The 18733-nt window shown below is 43.2% G+C and overlaps 1 protein-coding gene across 10 annotated transcripts in view; it reads right to left on the bottom strand.

Annotated features, from left to right (window-relative positions):
- The window catches only part of FGF12 (fibroblast growth factor 12), a 650917-nt gene that overhangs the window by 268379 nt on the left and 363805 nt on the right, over nucleotides 1-18733 (bottom strand). Inside the window, exon 1 of one of the 10 annotated variants that reach the window (XM_055568689.1) lies at nucleotides 11404-11602. The exons of 8 other annotated variants lie outside the window; for them this stretch is intronic. In XM_055568689.1, the coding sequence (XP_055424664.1) occupies nucleotides 11404-11602 (199 nt within the window). Of the gene's footprint in view, nucleotides 1-5221; nucleotides 5283-11403; nucleotides 11603-18733 lie in introns of those variants that run through there. One more of the 10 variants, XM_055568696.1, reaches the window with a different exon arrangement.

The raw sequence follows: 18733 nt of genomic DNA, 5'->3' as shown, positions 1-18733 counted from the left end.
TATGGTGTAGCAGTAAGACATAGGCTTATGTTTATAGACTTTAGCTTCTATGCTTGCTCTGCCTTTTGTAGTTATATGACCTAATTTACCTCTACAGAGGCTCACGTCCCTCCCCCATAAGGTGGGTGATTGTAATGATTGCTGACGTTTTCTAATGCAAACTCAGTAACACTTTGAGTCATATACCCCAGTACGTGGGTCTCCCAAGGCTGATGTCACAGTTATCCATCCTCAAGTGCAGACATGTAATAGCATGAGACAAAAGCTTCAGACTTAATGTGTTTGCTTAGCATGATAAAGAACAGGCAGAATTGTGCTGTGCTTTAGGTAAAAGTAACAGGAGCCAAGGATCTCCCATCTTCAGGTTCCCAACCAAGATGGTGGTCCCATTAGCAGAACCATGCACGCGTGAAGTCACTTCAGTCATGTCTGACTCTTTGAAACCCACCAGGCTCCTCTGTCCACGGGATTCTTTAGGCAAGAATACTGGACTGGGTTGCCATTCCCTCCTCCAGGGGATCTTCCCCACCCAGGGATCAAACCCAAGTCTTCGATATCTCCTGCATGGGCAGGTGGGATCTTAACCACTAGCGCCATCTGAAAAGCCCAGTAGAACCATGAGTGGAATTCAAACTGAAGAAGCCATGTAGTAAGCTGGAAATGTAGCCCAGTAAAATCTCAAAAAAGGAATTACATGGAAGCACTCAGAAACGCATGAATTCAAAGTGCTTTTCCCCCTTAGTGCCTTTTCTCACAACCTGTAGGTGGAGAGGGAGGAGTAAGCAGACCTCTCAGGATACCAGAGCTTCAAGATGCTACCAGCTACTTTCCTGAGCAAAAGTTACAGAGAAGAGCCCTGGTACCTATCAGGGGAAAACAGGGTCAGTAAGGAGGCAAAGAGGAACCCTCTCCACCATTCTGAAAAGAAAGTAAGTTTCCAATCTTTCATAGCAATATCCCACAAGAAGGCTACAGAGGAAACCAAGGCTTCTACCAACATGACTTCCTTTCTAGAATTCTGAGCTCCTGAACCATCAACTCATTTGCCACTTATGCTTCACTTCATGGTTACATTCTGGTTGCAAAAATCCACTGCAGTCCTCCTTGAATTAATAAAGCACGACAATAGCACAACTTCAACTCTCTCCATCACGAGAAACTTGGGTTTCCTTGGAGTTTGACACATCAGTCTTTTCATCATTTTTTAATTATTGTTTTCATCATTTTTAAAATTAATTACAAACACTGACCATTCTTTTCTTTTCTATCCTCTTTAGGTGATTTTGGATGGCTCTCCTATCTTAAAGTCTTCTCCCCAACATACAATTACATATGGTATGGATAACGTATGGACAGCTCAGCTAGAGCCATTCATCTAAAAACAGAATCTGGCGCTTCCCTGGTGGTCCAGTAATTAACCTGGGGACACAGGTTCGATTCCTGGTCTGGGAAGATCCCGCATGCCCCAGGGCAACTAAGCCCATGCACCACAACTACTGAGCATGCACCCCTAGAGCCTGTGCTCCACAAGAGAAGCCGTGGCAGTGAGAAGCCCCACACACCCCAACTAGAGCCCAGCCCTCACTCACTGCCACTGGAGAAAGCCCACAGGCAGCAACAAAGATCCAATGCAGCCGAAAATAAATAAAATAAAAACTTCAAAATAAACATATTTTTAAAAAATCGGACATTTCTTCTACCCAGACAATTTGATTATAGATCCCTACTTCAGGTACTTATTTAAATTTTGGCCCCATTCTTAATTATTGAGGAGTATTATCTGATTCTGGGGCACTGTAAAGGTGATCTGGGTCATCTTTTGATTTCCCAAAATTAAAATAAAACATTCAAGTCACCAGTAACAATAAAAAAAATACATCTTCTAGAAATTTTTGTTTTTTTCTTTCTATAATAATTTATAGAAGCTCACAGATTTTCTTTCCTGAATCTCATTCACACTTTGTTTTAATCCCCCTTTTTACCTTAGGTTTTTAAAATGTCTGAAACACTGCAGTATATTGGATTTAATTCCTAATTTTGTAAGGTCTAAACTGGAGTCAAAAGAAATTAAGACTGATATTTTAGGTAAAGAGATGTTTAATAGTGCATTTTAGGTAATTAAACCATGGGATATAGTTAGGAATGTTCTAAGCAGCACACTAGGAAAATGGTTTTTTATATTTCCTATGTATGTAGGAAGCAGAGAGCAGATGAGTATTTCATGTCCCGGTCATGAGTGTTCCCCCTGGGAGGAGAGGAGCTATTTAATGACTTGTCAAACTAAAAAAGCCCTTAAATATCCTTTAATACAGTACCATCGTTTTTCAAAGAAAGACACTGAGGCTCATTTCCAATGCTAGCAGAGTAGAAAGGAAAGTCAACTAGGAAAAACAAACCTGACTTCAAACGCAGACTCTACTTCTCACTAGTCTTGGGGATTTGAGAAACCCCAGGCTTGCTATATCTCAGCGTCCTTGTGTGAGAACTGGAGATACTAACTTCAGTATCCCTCTTGCTCTGAGGCTTGCCATAAAGGTAAGGTTTCATGAGTCCTCATTTATTTAACAGCGATCAAAGAACTGCAGTAGCGCAGGCAAGATGCTAGTGCTGAGAATTTAGTGATGAACAGGGCCCAGGTCCTGTCCTCGGGAGCTCACACGCTGGGGAGGAAGATGAGGCACACATGCACATAACGCGGCTCAGGTTTTGGAAGCCATTAAACACAACAACATCACTGTAATTAAAATTTGTGTGCAGTTTCTAAACAGCATAAATGTATTCTAAAGGTTCTTTATTGTTGTGTAGTCGCTAAGTCAAGTCTTTCCCTTGTGACCCCATGGACTGTAGCCTGGCAGGCTCTTCTGTCTATCGGATTTCCCAGGGGAGAATACTAGAGTGGGTTTTCCTCCTCCAAGGGATCTTCCTGATCCAGGGATCAAACTAGCCTTTCCTGTGTCTCCTGCATTGGCAGGCAAATTCTTTACCAGTGAGCCACCAGGAAAACACTAATGAATAAAAGTTTTTGTTTCAGGGTCATAAGGTATGAAGTGATGGGACTTGAACAGGTTGGTGGTTCTAAGCCTTGGCTGCACGTTAGAATCTTCTAGGAGGTTAGAAACAAACAAGCAAAACTGATGACTAATGTCTGGACCCCCAGAGCAGATACGAGAAATCAGATTTTCTGGTTGTGTGGCATTAGCACATTATAAAAGCTCACAGGTGACTTGATTCTCAGCTGAGCTGAGAATCACTGGCCTGTATAATCTCTAAACTCTAGCGTTTTGTGATCTGACTACAGATTCTGTTCGTCCCATGTCATTCTCTTCCAGGAAACTAGATTTGGTCTTAGACCTTAGAGTTTCTCTAATGACCTCTGAAAAGTCATTAAGAAAAGACTGTGCACACACTCCAGTGGACAGGCATTAACAGAGTATGATTAGAAGCAGGGAGCCTGGGGGTGTCTAAGGACCACAATAAGCTCTAATCAAATGACTAACAACAGTTGGACAAATAAGAACTTTACAAAGTTTATCTTGTCACAGTCACTTGATTATGCAAAGACCACTGATTCTAGCCCAGGCTTATGTATAAAGTTCACCTAGGTTCCACGTGTATAAAAGTCATATTCAGAATACATTCAGGACTGAACTATGTCAAGTATCTTTAACATGCAATACTTTGTTTCGATTTTAAAGGACTAAGAAAAAATCTATTTAGGTTTCTGACTTTTCTTAATATTCTTCTCTGGTTCACTTCCTTGGTCAGGAAGATCCCCTGGAGTAGGAAATGGCAACCCACTCCAGTATTTCTTGCCTGGAAAATTCCATGAACAGAGGAGCCTGGGGGGCTACAGTTCATTGGGTCACAAAGAGTCAGACACAAGTGAGCACACACACACAGTGTTTTTCTCTGCCTAAAACATATTTGCTTATAGGATTACTCTTACAAGGTAGTAGCTATAGATCAATGGAGGAAAGTAAGTTCCCTAAAGAGTTCAAGAATAAAGTAGATAGCCTTACACAGAGGGGTTATTCAGGATCTTCACTACATTGTAAAACTACTAAACAATAAATAATACCATCACCCAATTTTCCACCTTAGCATTCCACAGTGCTTTGTAATTTGGGAAGGATATGCATCTGACACATACCAACCCTGCTTCTCCCCTAGTTTCCCTGCATCTTAGCACCACTCCCTGCTGAATTGTTAAGCCAGAAATCAATCATCCAGACATCTTACATGCTTTTGACTCATATCTATCTATTATCAGGCTCAGCTCATTCTACCTCCATCTATTCTTTTCGTATCCACGACCACTGCCATAATGTTTCGTGTCAACATTATCTATACCTTAGACCGGTGGTTCTCCAACTTGCTGGTTTCAGGATCCTTTTACACTCCTAAAAATTATTGAGTATCTCAAAGAGCTTTTGTTTATGTGGCCTATATCTTTCAATATTTACTGTGTTTAGAAATTATGACAAAATGTTTCAAATATTCATTAAAAACAAGCCCATCATATATTAAACAAACAGGTGTTTTAATGAAACGTAACTGTTTACCAAAACAAAAATGGGTGAAAAGTAGTTTATATGCTTTCAAATTTCTGTTATGTCTGCCTTAACAGAAATCAGCTGGATTCTCAAATCTGCTTGCTCATTTAATCTCTTGCAAATGTTGTGGCTTATGCATATAAAGAAAACCTGGCCTTACACAGATAGGTAGTTTAAAAGAAAAGAAATTTTAATAGCCTTTTCAGATGATAGTGGATATATCATATAACCTCTGGAAAATCACACTGGACACTTAAGACAATGAGTGAAAAAAGATGAATAATTAGTATTAGGAAATATCATTATGAACCCAGTTTTAACCTTGTGAACCCACTGAAAGGTCCCCAAGGAGCTTCCAGGGCCTGTGTACCACACTTTGAGAACTGCTGTCCCCAACTGCTTCCCCGGCCTCCTTATGATTCCTTAACTTCCCCTCTGGCTCCCCTATAATCCACTCTTCTCTCCAAAGCCAGACTGTCCATTTAAATACACAGGCCACATTATATCACCCCCTACTTCTGACTCTCTTTGGATTCTAGATTAAAATCTCTCTGTGAGCTTCCAAGGCCCGGCACAACGCTGCCCTGCCAAGTTTTCCAATGGCGCCTGGACCACTTGCTCCCATCACTCCAGCGACACTTCTTCTAAAGCACCGAATACCTCCTCACCTCAGGCTCATGAAAGCTGTTCTCTTCTGCCTTCAACATCTTCCACCCTTCTCTGCCTGCCTCATCCTTCAGAACTCAGCTTAAATGATTCTTCCTCAGAGAGATCTTTCCTAGCCAAATGCTAGAGATAGTACTTTCATTTTACAAATCAGCACACTGAGGCTCAAAGATGTTAAGAAATTTGCCTAATGTTCTCACAGATAGTGTTTCCAGAATTTGGATTCCCATCCCACACCAACATCCATGTACTTAATCACTCTGCTACACAGTCAACACTCACTGTAAAAAAAAAAATTAAACACTAAATCCTACAGGGCTCTCCTGCGTTTGTTATTAACCTCTTTGCATTTGAAAACATCTGAAGCAATGGTTTATGTTTACAAAGAAGAGTCTTCCCCTCTGGACCTGAGTCTCCCAGTGAGTCCTTAGGTGCCCCAGGGGGCAGCCTTTGACATCTCCAAGGCTCCCACAAGCGGAGAGGAACAACCCAGCCAGGAGCCTGAGAACTGCACATGACAACATAGCCACAGAACTGCTTCTTCAGTACCTGGCGACCTTCACCAGCCTCCCCGCTTTACTCCTCCTCCTCACAAGAGATGCTCCCGGGGGCTCTAGATATACCCAGAGCAAAGCAAAATGACACTCCATATTTCCTTGAACTCTTTATCTGATTCCCCCCAACTGGAGTGTCCCAGCTCTGAATCTCACTGGATTCTTCAGATTCTGCCTCCTTAGCTCAAGGTGGTGGGAGATAAAGACAGAGGATGTGCAGGGTGAGCGCTGGTGGTCCTGGAGCAGTTTAGCCACTCCCTAACTCCATGAACCTGAACAAGTCTGTCTACTACTTTGAAGCTTAGTTTTATTTCAAAGACGGTATCATGCCAGTAGACTGCTATGAAGAATTAAAGGGGCAGAAGTTGTGAAGAAATTCTGTAAATCCTGAAGTTATATCATCAAGGAAGGTATTATTATATATGGTTAACTTATAGATATTTTGCATTCTAAGGCTCCTCCCTCTCACGGATGCTTAGAAAGTGACCTTGGAATCAGAGTCCTTTAGATGAGCTTCATTTCTCTTTGGATAACAAGTAAAGTCATGTAGCTTGATAGTAGGCCATCAGATAGAATTCAAAATGTCATATGTTAACTTGGTCTCCTATGTCTAGTCAGGCTATTTATGAGAGTTCTCACAAAATCTATAATAATTCAGATGGAAGTCATAGTGAATACACATTATGACAAAGTACTCAAAAAAAGAGATGAGAAAAAAGTAATCACTATTAACAAATTTCCCAAACTAAATCAACACAGTAATATCTATGCAAAAATATGCTCTCAACAAGAATAAAAGCTATGCCGTTTTTTACTAGTAAGTCCAGTACTTTCCTTAAACTACACTTGTAAGAGACAAAGCTTTAGTTTCTAAACATCTTCCAAAATATTCCTATTGCTTCCTCAAATACAGACTGCCTCATTTCCTGCAAGTTGTTTTTCTAACTCTGTTCAATATCAACTTCATTAAAACTTTAAAGACTTAATCCTGAGTTATGGCTTGATGAGATCTCTGTGGGATGAGAGAAATCAAGAGATCACAGTAGCTACTATTTTTAAATGTTCTTACAATGGAAACATAATGTTAATGAGAATGCACTGCGGTAAGAGAAAAGATTAAAACACACACATACACAAAACATCATTTTAAACCCTAGGGTGGGTTTCTAAAAAGGAAAGCTTGTTTTTTTTTCAAACAAGCATCAAGCCAAATATCATTTAATTAGGCTGATTTTGTAGTTCAGACATGAGTCATACTTTTAAAGGAGAAAATACAATAAAACTACTTGCTATAAATGTGAAGTATCACTGGTCATGTGAATGTATTCTTGATCTATACGTTGACCAGAATGATTTCAATTTATAAAAATGTAATTTATATTCTTCAAGTCACATGATTAAGGATTTCCCCCTTTTTTGTCAGTTTTCTTCTTGAAGTTTTTATTTTGTGATATTTCCTTTGTCAGTGTCAAAGGATATGTTTGATAGTAACATACTGAATGAGTATGCTATTAAATAGTATACATCCACCAAAACAAGTTGGAAAAATACTAAAATATTTTGAGTAACCATAATGTTTATATCAGAAACAAGGACTCAGAAACAAGTAGAAACAAGAACTAAGAAAAATAAGACAAAAAAATCAACAAAAAATCAACAAAATTTAGTAAAATTATAATCACTTCTTTGATTTATTTTATCCAGTCATTATAAACATACTACATCATTCTTTAAAACAAAAGTAATATAAAATCCAAAACTTAAGCTATGAAAGCTATCTAATTTTTTCAGGTGAGGAATTTTATTGATTACTGATTTTTTTTAATGCCCCAGTTTAAGTGAAAGAATTAAATTATAGAAAAACACTGATAAATATAATAAAAACACTGATTAAAATACAGATTTAAGCTTATCTAATTACTCTGTGCTTTACAGACTTTCCTTTGAAAACTCAAAGAGAGATACTAATGACCTCCAAGGTTCCTGGCCACTCCAACATTTAAAGATTCTATGAACACTTATCCCTTCCTCATGGGGATTGCTATCTATTACATGCAGCAACTCGAGTGAAAAACATAAATAATTCTAGAGTTAATCATTTGTTCAGGTGTTTCTATTCAAGAGTAAAACAAATGCCAGAATTGAGTAAGCCATGTAGTTCACATGGCAAATTATGTGGTATCAACATTTAAGCAAATATTCGAGCAGCTCATACAGGTATTTCACATATAAATAATAACTCAAGTAATAAGGACTGTAAGAACGTTCTTTTCTCATGTTCTAAAGGCTTTCCTATGGTTCACTGACCTAAGCCAATGTGCCAGTGTTCAAGGTCTCCAATATTTCACTTCCAAAGGCCTACAGTCCACACAGTGCTATGGGACTAACTATTCCTGCCCTATCTGTATGTCTTCCCTGTGGGATTTACTTCTATATGCACAGTGCTGTAGGATGGTCATTTTAGAACCCCAATTGCTTGACTTAGCTTATGTCTCCTTCTGCCAGTTATCTCCTCTATAAGACCACATTATTGTTCTAATCACAAAATAATACAAACAATCCTTAATGGTAAAAATAAATAATCTATAAAATTATTCACATTCTTTGACAGAGGACACGCAGTACATCGCACTACTCTTTTTGTGTTGTGTTGTAAAATACACAGGCAAGAAAAATCAACTGGATCAAGTTCTAGCCCCAATCTTACCACAATTTAAGCTGTGCAATCTTGTATAAACCACCAACTTGTTCTGGCTCAAGGGTTTCTTACCTAAGGCAGCATTTTGCTACACGGTCCCAGGGTAAGCCACCACTGTGCTCCAGGGATGGCATTCACAATGCATCTGAGGCACCCTATGGTCCTGGAACTCTGTGATGGGAGAGATGGCCCTGCCAATTCTCATGTTTTCGTAATGCAATATCATGATTTTAAAATCTGAGACCTTTACCGTGTAATTTCAGTATTCCCTTTGCATTTATGAGGTTTCAACATCATATGTACTGGAACTTGGTGAACTAATACAAGGATTAAGAGACTCTCAGTGTGTTAGCCCTGAAATCAGAAATGCAACTGTGGCCTTTCCCATCCAACACCTGATTTAGTTCACTGTCTCAGGCTCTCTCCCCTGGCAAGCCTGGCCCATGAAACTTGTGTCTCAGTGACAGAAATTCAGAGTGGAAATTATCATGATGAGTTATTCCATTTCACCACTTTACTATTTGTGACTCAGTTTGTATTTCACAGGAAATGGCTGAGAAGGCCATTTAGTGAGTTTAAAGGATAAATCAAATATTAAGTGAACATAACATCAAAGAGCTTATAAAATAGATTTGCTCAAATAGTTTTTCCTTTTGGTGTTTAGCAACTTCCTCCCAATCCAGCTAAAGAATTCTCTCTGGAGAACTGAGATGTGGAAGGTGCTGTCTCTCTATTAATAGGCTCATCTCAAGCTATGTGAATCATGGTCACTGACAGCAAATCAACAGATTAGTTTTTTGGCTTTGTTAGTAATGGTAACAGATACTATCATCTTCCCCAAATGTTTTGTTGCACCCTATGCTCCCATTCTTGTAAGCTAAGCTTCATAACAAACTCAACTCCACAGTGGACAGATACATGCATGTTGCCCTTGCACTCAGCATCTCTTAACAGGTCCTGTCATCTCTTTGTCAGATTATTACTGTGACATTTAAGCTAAAAGAATCACCAGTCATGATCCTCTTTGCCAAAATGTACACTAAGTAGATGAAAAAAAGGAAAAGATTAAATGAACAATGAAAAAACAATAAACTCAGCAATTTCCTCAAAGTCTCTATTTGCTAATGAGATGCCAAGGAAAAGGCCACAGGAAGCAGTTTCCTTATGTAAAATTAAGCCATGCAAATCACTGGTCTCCAAGCCAACTTCACCAAATATCAGGTGAGTTTATATTACCCATTCACAAAAACAATCCACCTAACATTTAGATTACCCTTGTTCGTTAGTAAGAAGGCTGACTAGAATCTATTCACAAAAACTAGAGTGCAAGAACATAGTTCAGAGACTAAAATATCAAAGTCACATGGAATTAAGAGCCTTTTAGTTCTTTGTAGACCACATAAGCCCCGAGAGAAGATGGCCCCCAAATGATCCTTGCATGACAATATGAAGAATTTCTTTTTCCCCTAATATATTTACTGTGCAGAGATAACTCTAGTATTTTGCACATATCTTCCCTTTATACAATAAACAGGCCATACTAACTGGATATAAAATAACAGATTTTAGTAGCTTCTGCCTTAAGATCGTAATTATTTTTGTTTACTCCTGAAATTTACTATTTCATCAATGTCACGGGATAAGAAAAAGAGCCCACTATGGAATGAATAACGTCATGAAAACTCAACGGAAAAATGAGATGGAACAGCTTCTTTACAAGTCTTAATCACAAATTTCTAAACTAATTCTGAGCCCCACTTGTCCAGACTTTTCAAGTGTTTTCTTTACCCAATGACCCCAGCCCATATGCTTCATTCCTGAAACCCAGGAGAACATCACAATCAGAATTGCAAAGATGAGAACCTAAACTAGTCAACTGGTCACCAAGCAAGCTTTCCTTCTAGACTGTATTTGCTTTCAGTTGTCCACAGCAAGGGTTAATCATCTGCAGATTGCAAATGACCCTGTGGGCCACACCCAGGGAAGCACAGACCTTGGAAATTCTGCTTTCTTTCTCTCAAGATAGCCTGGCTTAAATTGGGGATAATCACTCTGAAATTTTGAGGTATCCAATTTCCCTTTGTAAACAGAGATACAGCAAAGGCTAACCATTTGAGTTTAAAGCCAAAGAAAAGAATCAGCTTCAGAAAGGCCAAGCTAAGATCTCTGATAAGTCTAAAGTTTCCTTTACACTCACTGAGACCAAACTGCAGATACTATGTTGTTCCGTGAATGTCCCAAAAGTGTGAATGTGCAACGATGGGAGTAACAAGACAGAAAAGTTAATGAGAAGAGCCATTTGGAACAAGGAGAGAAGCAGTTGGAAGAGAATAAGAAAAGGAGGTCTGGGTGAAAAGAAGTGAAAGGGCATGGGTGAAAACGGGGAAGTGAGAAATCGATCAGAAACCTAAGGAAGATTCCACATCATGTGTTGCCAAAGAAAGAGTTAGAAAAAGACAATAAATTTAAGTTCATCTTGTGCCTACTGTCTATTATGTGTTAAGACTGCACTGTGTTATGAGAGATATAGGAAGGAAGGTTTATTTACATTTAGGTTCTCAGGAGGTAGATTAAACACTGGATGGATGGATGGACAGATGAAGGGATGTATGAGAAATAGAGATGGAGAATGAGGTGGCCACTGCCCTCAAGGACTCTACAGGATCTATGGGACAAAGAGCATGTAAACATGTAACTCTCATCCCAATCAAACCGTGGTTTCATCGAGGTGTTAAGTGTTTTCCTGAATATGAGACAAGAAGCTATTAGCTAACAGAGGGTGACTGAAATCTAACTGAAAATTGTGGGAGAACGAGGGGCCAGAATGGAAGAGGAGGATCCTGGTTCTCTTCCATGAATGCCCCTAGATGCTTTGCCGAAGGGGAGGGGGGTGTTAGCCACTAGGGAGCCCACCGTCAGGGCTTCTACTGACCTGGTCTCCTCCTCACTGGCCTCTTGCGGCCGCTGCAGAAGCGCACTTTGCTGAATACCCCGAGGACGTGCCTCTCGCACAGGGAGCGCCCGTCTTTGCTGGGGCTGGAACGGCGCTTGGAGGCCGACACCCGGTCGCTGTTGGACTCCCTCGCCTGTCGCTTCTGCCGGATCAAGGAGCTGGCTATCGCTGCAGCCATAGCTGCTCAGCGCGGGCCCCAGGCCCCGGGCTCCACTGCGCCCTCGGGATCACGCTCCGCCGGGGCGAGGGCAGGACCTCGGCGGCCTGGAGGGACAGGGCAGGCGCGAGGAGGCAGTGCTAATATTTGAGAAGGCTGCAGTACCAAAAACCCGGCGCCCACAAGGTTAGTCAAGAGTCTGGGCAGTGGCGACAAAATGTGTGAAAATCCAGATGTAAACTTCCCCAACCTCTGGCGGCGGGGGCGGGGCGGTCCCAGGCCTTCCAGTTAACTAGACTCTTGCATCCCAAACTTGCACCCCCAGGCGATCCGCGTCCAGGGGGGCAGTGGGGACTTTGGTCACACTGCGTTCGGAGTACCAAGTGGAAAGGGAAGAAGGATGTCCAAAACAACAAGCCGTGCCCCTGTCGGAGTGGCGCAAGCGTTGCAAGGTGTCCAAAGTATATCTACACACACATACATAGAAAACCCGTTTACAAAGCAAGAGTCTGGACCGTGGCGGGTAGCGTGCCCCCGGTAGAAAATGCTAAAAAGTGAATAAAACGTTCCTTTAGAAAACAAGCCACCAACCGCAAGAGAGGAGAGGAAGGCAGCAATTTAACTCCCTGCGGCCCGCAGTTCTGGAGATTAGGAGGTCCGTCCCGGCTGGGTGAGGTCTACCGAATGCATCGCCCCGGCTGCGGTTCTCCGGGGGCCCGCCGCCCGAGTTCTGGAATTCCGAGAGGCGCGAAGTGGGAGCGGTTAGCTGGAGTCGGGGTAGGGGCGCCTGGCGGGGCAGATGTTTCCAGCTGCGGCGAGCGCGACTCCCCGCCAGCAGCGCTGCAAAGAGAGCGGGAGGCGAGGGAGGAGGAGGGCAAGAGGGAAGGGGAGGGAAGGAAAGGAGGAGGGAGGGAGGGAGATCCTCCAGGGCCAGGCACCCTCCGGGAGAAACCCGCGAGAGGCGAGCGCCGCGGAGACGCGGGGTCCCAAAGAGCGGGCGCTCTTTCTCTTTCCGCTTTTTTTCTGGCACAAGATGGGCACAGTTGGTGATTATTTAGGGAATCCTATATCTGGAATGACTCAGTAGTTTAAATAAGCCCCCTCAAAAGGCAGCGATGCCGAAGGTGTCCTCTCCAGCTCGGCGCCCACACGCCTTTAACTGGAGCTCCCCGCCATGGTCCGCCCGGGGCCGCCGCACCGAGCTGCTCTCCGCACAGGCTCAGAGACAGCGAGGAAAGGAGGGGGCGCCCTGGCGGGCTCGGGATCAGGTCATCGCCGCGCTGCCCCGGCCCCCCAGGCTCGCGCGGCTCGGCAGTCGACAGCTCACAGGCAGCAGATCAGATGGGGATTATCCGCCGGACGCCAGGCCGATCACTCCGTCCCGCGCGGCCCATCCCGGCCGAGGAAGGAAGTGACCAGCGCGCTGCGAACACCCGTGCGGCGGCTCGGGTGGGGCGGGGGCTGGCTGCGGGCGACTTCGGCTCCAGGAGGCTGCGGCTCCGCTTCGGAGCTGCCCACCATGGTCTGGCGCCCGAGGCGAAAGCGGGGCCCCTGGGCCGCCGGACTTGGGGGCGTCGGGAGGCGGCCCAGCGCACCACCGGGGCCCTGGGGTCCGGACGCAGACTCTGGGGCCGGGGCCAGGAAGCAGGTGCGGTTTGCCGTCTACTCGCCCAACTCGCTGCGCGGGTGGCCGCTCAGAGCCGCGGGCTAGCGGGGTGCCCCCGCCGCCGCCTCCCTGGGCCCCAGAGGGGCCGCTCCGGGCGGAGTCCCATTCGGGGGCTGAGGCTCGGGGCACGCCGAGCCGCCGCCTAGCCGGTTCGCTCGGCTGGAGCGCTAGCTCCGCAGGAAACTCCAGGCAGGGACGACCGCCACCGAGACGGAGGGTGGGACGAAGGGTGGGCGGCCGCCAAAGCACCTTTGGCACTGCTCGCCCACCCGCCGCGAGCTCGGGAGCGCCCAGGTGGGGCCAAGCTCCCGGAGCGCAGGGAAGCGCAGCGCGCTCGGAGCCTCCTCCCCTCCCTCGCGCCCTCGGCTCCCAGACTCTTCCCCCTCCCTCCCGTCACCCCTCTCCCCCTTCTCCGTCTTCTGTCTCTCCCCTTTTCTCCTCTCTACGCAATCCTACGTGATTGAGGTTTGGATGAGAAATTCTCAGAGGCAGAGCGAAACAACTGCAGCTCGGATCGGCTCAGTCCCATCCCTCCCCGGAGAGAAAACACCACCGACCGGTTAGAAGACCCCGGTGCACAAAGAGAGGTTAGGGTTGGGGGAATTGAGAAAAAGCGGTCTGCAGTCTCTCCAATAAGCTGGAGCACAAAGAATTCTGTTTTGAAAGGAAGGTAGGGACACTAGAGAAAGTAACGATGGCCCCTTGGGCCCACCTTCAGCTCATTTTGGAAAAGGAAAAAGTGTTTCCACATTCCAGGAACCCAGATCTGGGTTCGATCCTTCGGAAAGCTGCAAAACAGACTCAATCCCTAAAATGAGGGACCAGGTGAGCACTCTGCACAGAGGGGAGGATGCAGGTGGAGAGGGTGACTGTGGGCAAGGGCAGTCAGTAGCCAGCTCTGGAAGGCAATCAGATCTCCAGGAGTGCTTGTGGTGACCGCTGGACACTACTGAAAACTCAGCAGAGGAGAAAACGTCACCTAAGCTAAAATGCAGAATGAAAAATTTTGGAAACATAAAGGAGTAGCCATGCTAAGGTGTGGAAGTGGCTGTTGTGATACTAAGTATCATTCTTCAACCAGTCTTCAAATATCCTTAGTCCCTCCCCTTTACAGACATTCCCATAAGCCACCAGGGTAGTGCCAAAAGATTTAATGGGTGATTTCCAAGCAGAAACAGGTGTATGCTGGAAATACCCTAATAGTAGGCAAGGGACATGAATGTCAAGGAAACTACTGAGAATGGATGTGGGTCCTGTAGAGGGCCCAGGAATCCTCCAGATTCCTAGCAGAATGGGAACTGAAGCCTATGAGGTTGTTTAGCACAAGCACTGTTAAACAGCCCCACTGCATCTGGGGGCCAGGACATTTCATGCTGCCGCTGGGTACAGCAAAGGCAGATGGGTTTACGGGGCAGACATCTGGAGGAGGATTAAATAGGCAAGGCGCCATGACAGCGGGGAATCCCAACTGTCAATGGGGAGCACACATCCCCTGCAGCAGTTCAGGGTGCCTGCATAAAAGGAGTGAACTTGGGATTCTGACAATATATAACAGACAGGGGAAGATACACACACACACACACACACACACACACAGCCCTCTTCTCCAAAAGTGAAGCCAGCCAAATACATTTTCAAAAGTACATCTGAATGTGGTAAGGGAAATTACTGAAAATCAGTTGGTAACACTGTCAATTAAGGAAATGTTCACATCTCACAGATAAAATTATGTGTTTTCCTTCCTTGGCTGCCACCAGACTTGTCTCATTCTTGAGGAAGGCAGGCACACATAGTACTGGCTGGCTCTGGGGGCTCCTTGCCTCTTGCAGTTCAACACTCAAAAAGAAGGTCAGCTAAGGTGAGCAATCCAGAGAAATGGGCAAGAGAGGAGTATATAGTGAGGCCTTGAAGAAATCACTGCTAAACTCTGAGTCTTTTTCTTATCCTCAAAATGGGGACAATCAGTCCCATCTACCTCCCAGAACTGAATATGTATGTGCAAGCATTCTGAAAAGTGGAAAATGCCAAATGAGTAAAGAGATGATGACAGTGTTTATTTTTTTAAGAGAAAGCATGATATTTTTCTGAGATGCTTTTTTTAAATGTAGATTCCTGATGGTTTCTCAGAATGTGAATATCTATGAGTAGAGCCCAGGAATTTTAAGTTTTTAACAAGTTCTTCAGGTGTCAGAGTTTGAGAGATATATAGATATACAGAGATACATTCTTCAGTAATACAAAATCCTAGAAGAGAGAAATAAACTCCGACTCTCAAAAAATTAATACACTTCACCAGAACTGCAGTCCTATGCCCACCAAAAAAGGCCTGGAAAGGGAATGTGTGTTCTCTAATCTTTGAGTGTTTTGATTTTTTTTTTCTGTGGGTTTATGACATACAAAGATGTTTCGATGCAGAAGGTAACCAGTGTAGCAGCACACGGTAGAAGAGGGTGATGAGAGAAGAGAAGAAAAAGCAGATAACACTCGCTGTTTGAAGTTTTCCCTGTCTTGACAGCATCGTTAGGCATTTATAGAACAAAATGAAAACAATAAATGCTAGCTTCCTGAAAGTGACACGCTATGTCTTTAGATCTTTACTAAAAGAATGTGGTGTTTTTGATTCAATTAAACAACAAAGACTTTACTTTTCCCCTTGTACTACTGCAGCTATTGTCAGGGTACATTTTAGCTGTTGAGCACTTTAAGTTATCATCAGCATCATTTTCTTCATTTCTCCAATGAGAAGAAATTAATATAGGAAAATCTGAGAAGTTACATAGGACCTATGTACAAGGCTCTTAAGATCAGAAGCAATACCCTAGTTAATCTTTTTTATATTCCAAAATTTATTAATTTCCTACCTGGGCCACTAAGTCTTGTAAGTTTTCCTTCATGGTTAATAAGACATTTCTGATATCTTTGCATTTGGGCCGGGGGTGGGGGGCGGGGGGGGAGTCAGGAGGAAATTAAATCAACCCACTGATGATTTAATTAAAACAATCAGGTCATTTTGAAGGGCAATATCTCAGGGATAACAATACTTTGACTTTTATGCTTTTTTAAAACAACTTGAGAATTTCCATTTACAGTTCTGAAAACATCATAGGTGGAAGCAGCTGAATTACTTGGAGAAAGTTGCCAGATACACATTGAAAGGATAATTATATTTCTGACCTACCTTCAAACAAATAAAACATAGTCTTAATCATCTCTATATTTTAAAATCATCTCCGTATTTTAAAGGGAAAAAAAAACACAGAATGTTGAATAGTCTTTCCCAAAGGCCAAGTAGGACCACTGCATTCATTCACTTGAAAGCTTGACCTGGGCATACATTGCATCCAAGGCCTGTTTGGTTACCAAGAGGAACTCTCTATTCTCTCTATACATCTCTCTATTCTCCCTGCCCTCACAAGCTTATAGTCCGTGCCATCATGATCTTATTTGGCTCCTGTCTTAATCACCTACTTGCTGTATGCTACTGCACAAGCTATTCAATCTCCAAACCACATCTGCAAAATATATCAATGATAATGACACAAGTAGTTCCTTATCTAACTGGGCTGCTGCAGGCTCAAAGAAGATGGGATAATAATGTAAAGTATTAGAATGAGCATGCCATCATTAAAATATCCATTTAAAGCAAAGCCCTGCTATAAAAATCCAGACTTGCCAAAATAGGAAAACATACCTTGTGATTCAAACATATCATCATTCACTTGTGGACATAATGTATTTAACAAAGGCTGGAAATCCACTTGAAATGAATGATTAACTTTGACATTGTAATGGCAAATAAAATTTTCATTACTGGAATATTGTCAATGCCCTTGTCTATTGGAAACACAAAGGAGTCTAGCTCTGCTCATATATCATCCTGATCTGAGATCAGGCCCCTGACTCAAAGCTTGGTGAATATGAGCCCACCAGCCTCTGACACTGCACGCCTGACAGGTAGAAGAAGACCTTTTCTCCATGAATGCTATCCCACACAATGGCTGTACTTCAATTTCCTTTTCGCTGCCAGACTGTCAGTTAAAATAGGCTGGTTACAGCAGCACAAATGATTTCTTTCTAATAATCTGTGATTTCCTTTATGGTGCCTTATTCAACAGTTTAACAATTACTCCATGTGATATGTTTGTCTGGTTTTAGTCATCTCTCAAAATAAGAAAGACTTAATTCTTCTTCATGACACAGATTAAAGTTAGTATCCTTATTGCCCAAGTAAAGAAATTATCAATGTTTTAAAGAATGTCTGTTTTAATAAGAAATATAAGCTATAACTTGGAGAAGGCAATGGCACCCCACTCTAGTACTCTTGCCTGGAAAATCCCGTGGAAGGAGGAGCCTGGAAGGCTGCAGGCCATGGGGTCGCTGAGGGTTGGACACAACTGAGCAACTTCACTTTCAGTTTTCACTTTCATGCATTGGAGAAGGACATGGCAACCCACTCCAGTGTTCTTGCCTGGAGAATCCCAGGGATGGGGAAGCCTGGTGGGCTGCCGTCTATGGGGTCGCACAGAGTCGGACACGACTGAAGTGACTTAGCAGCAGCATAAGCTATAACTATGGTGAGCCAGGGCTAAACTCCCCGCAGAGTTCTAAGTGGCTTGCAATTATTGATACATTGAATCCTCCCTATAAGGTATGTTCTGTCATTATTCTCATTTTATATATGAAGAAACTGACACACAGAGAGGCTAAGTTGCTTAGTCAGCCACCCAGTTAAGAACTGGCAGAATTCAAATTTAACTAATTTAATTATTTCCAGAGCTCCTTTTTTACCCTCTATGTTACACTGTATGTCAACAGAAGCATGATGCCATAAATAACCATGTAATTCAATTAATAAAATAAGAATATAATCATCATTTGCATTGATAGTCTTTTTACTGTTTAGAAATCATCTTCCTATGTATTATCTTATTAAGGCTTTCAACAATCTTGGAAGGAAAATTAAGGAGATACTAACAACCCAATTTACAAATGAGACTCTAATAAGTGATGTCATCTCCCCAGACCCCACAACAGATGGGTGAAGATACATGAGTTTAATCTAGGCCTTCTGACTTCAGTGTTTCTCATGGCCCAACTGAGCTCACATAAAGAAAAAATTGCACTGGTGACTCAGTTGGTAAAAAATCCACCTGCAATGTAGGAGACTGCTTGCAGTGCAGCAGACCCTGGTTCAATCCTTGGGTCGGTAAGATCCCCTAAAGGCAATGGCAACCCACTCCAGTATTCTTGCCTGGGAAATCCCATGGACAGAGGAGCCTGGGGTGCCTCAGTCCATGGGGTCACAAAAGAGTCAGACAGCCCTAAGTGACTGAACCTGCACAAAGAAGAAAAGATGAGAATGTGATATGTCCTTTCCTTCTCTGACTTCAGTTCTCCCTGAGCAGGATTTCACACCTTGTGAATGACCTTGAAGAGATCATTCTGTGTGGGAAAGGAGTGCGGGCCTTAAGTGTCCCAAATCTTCT

The sequence above is a fragment of the Bubalus kerabau genome, chromosome 2, assembly GCF_029407905.1.
Source record: "Bubalus kerabau isolate K-KA32 ecotype Philippines breed swamp buffalo chromosome 2, PCC_UOA_SB_1v2, whole genome shotgun sequence".
Taxonomy (NCBI): domain Eukaryota; kingdom Metazoa; phylum Chordata; class Mammalia; order Artiodactyla; family Bovidae; genus Bubalus; species Bubalus kerabau.
Note: the sequence above shows the minus strand (reverse complement) of the source record. Positions and strands in the feature narration are given on the sequence as shown.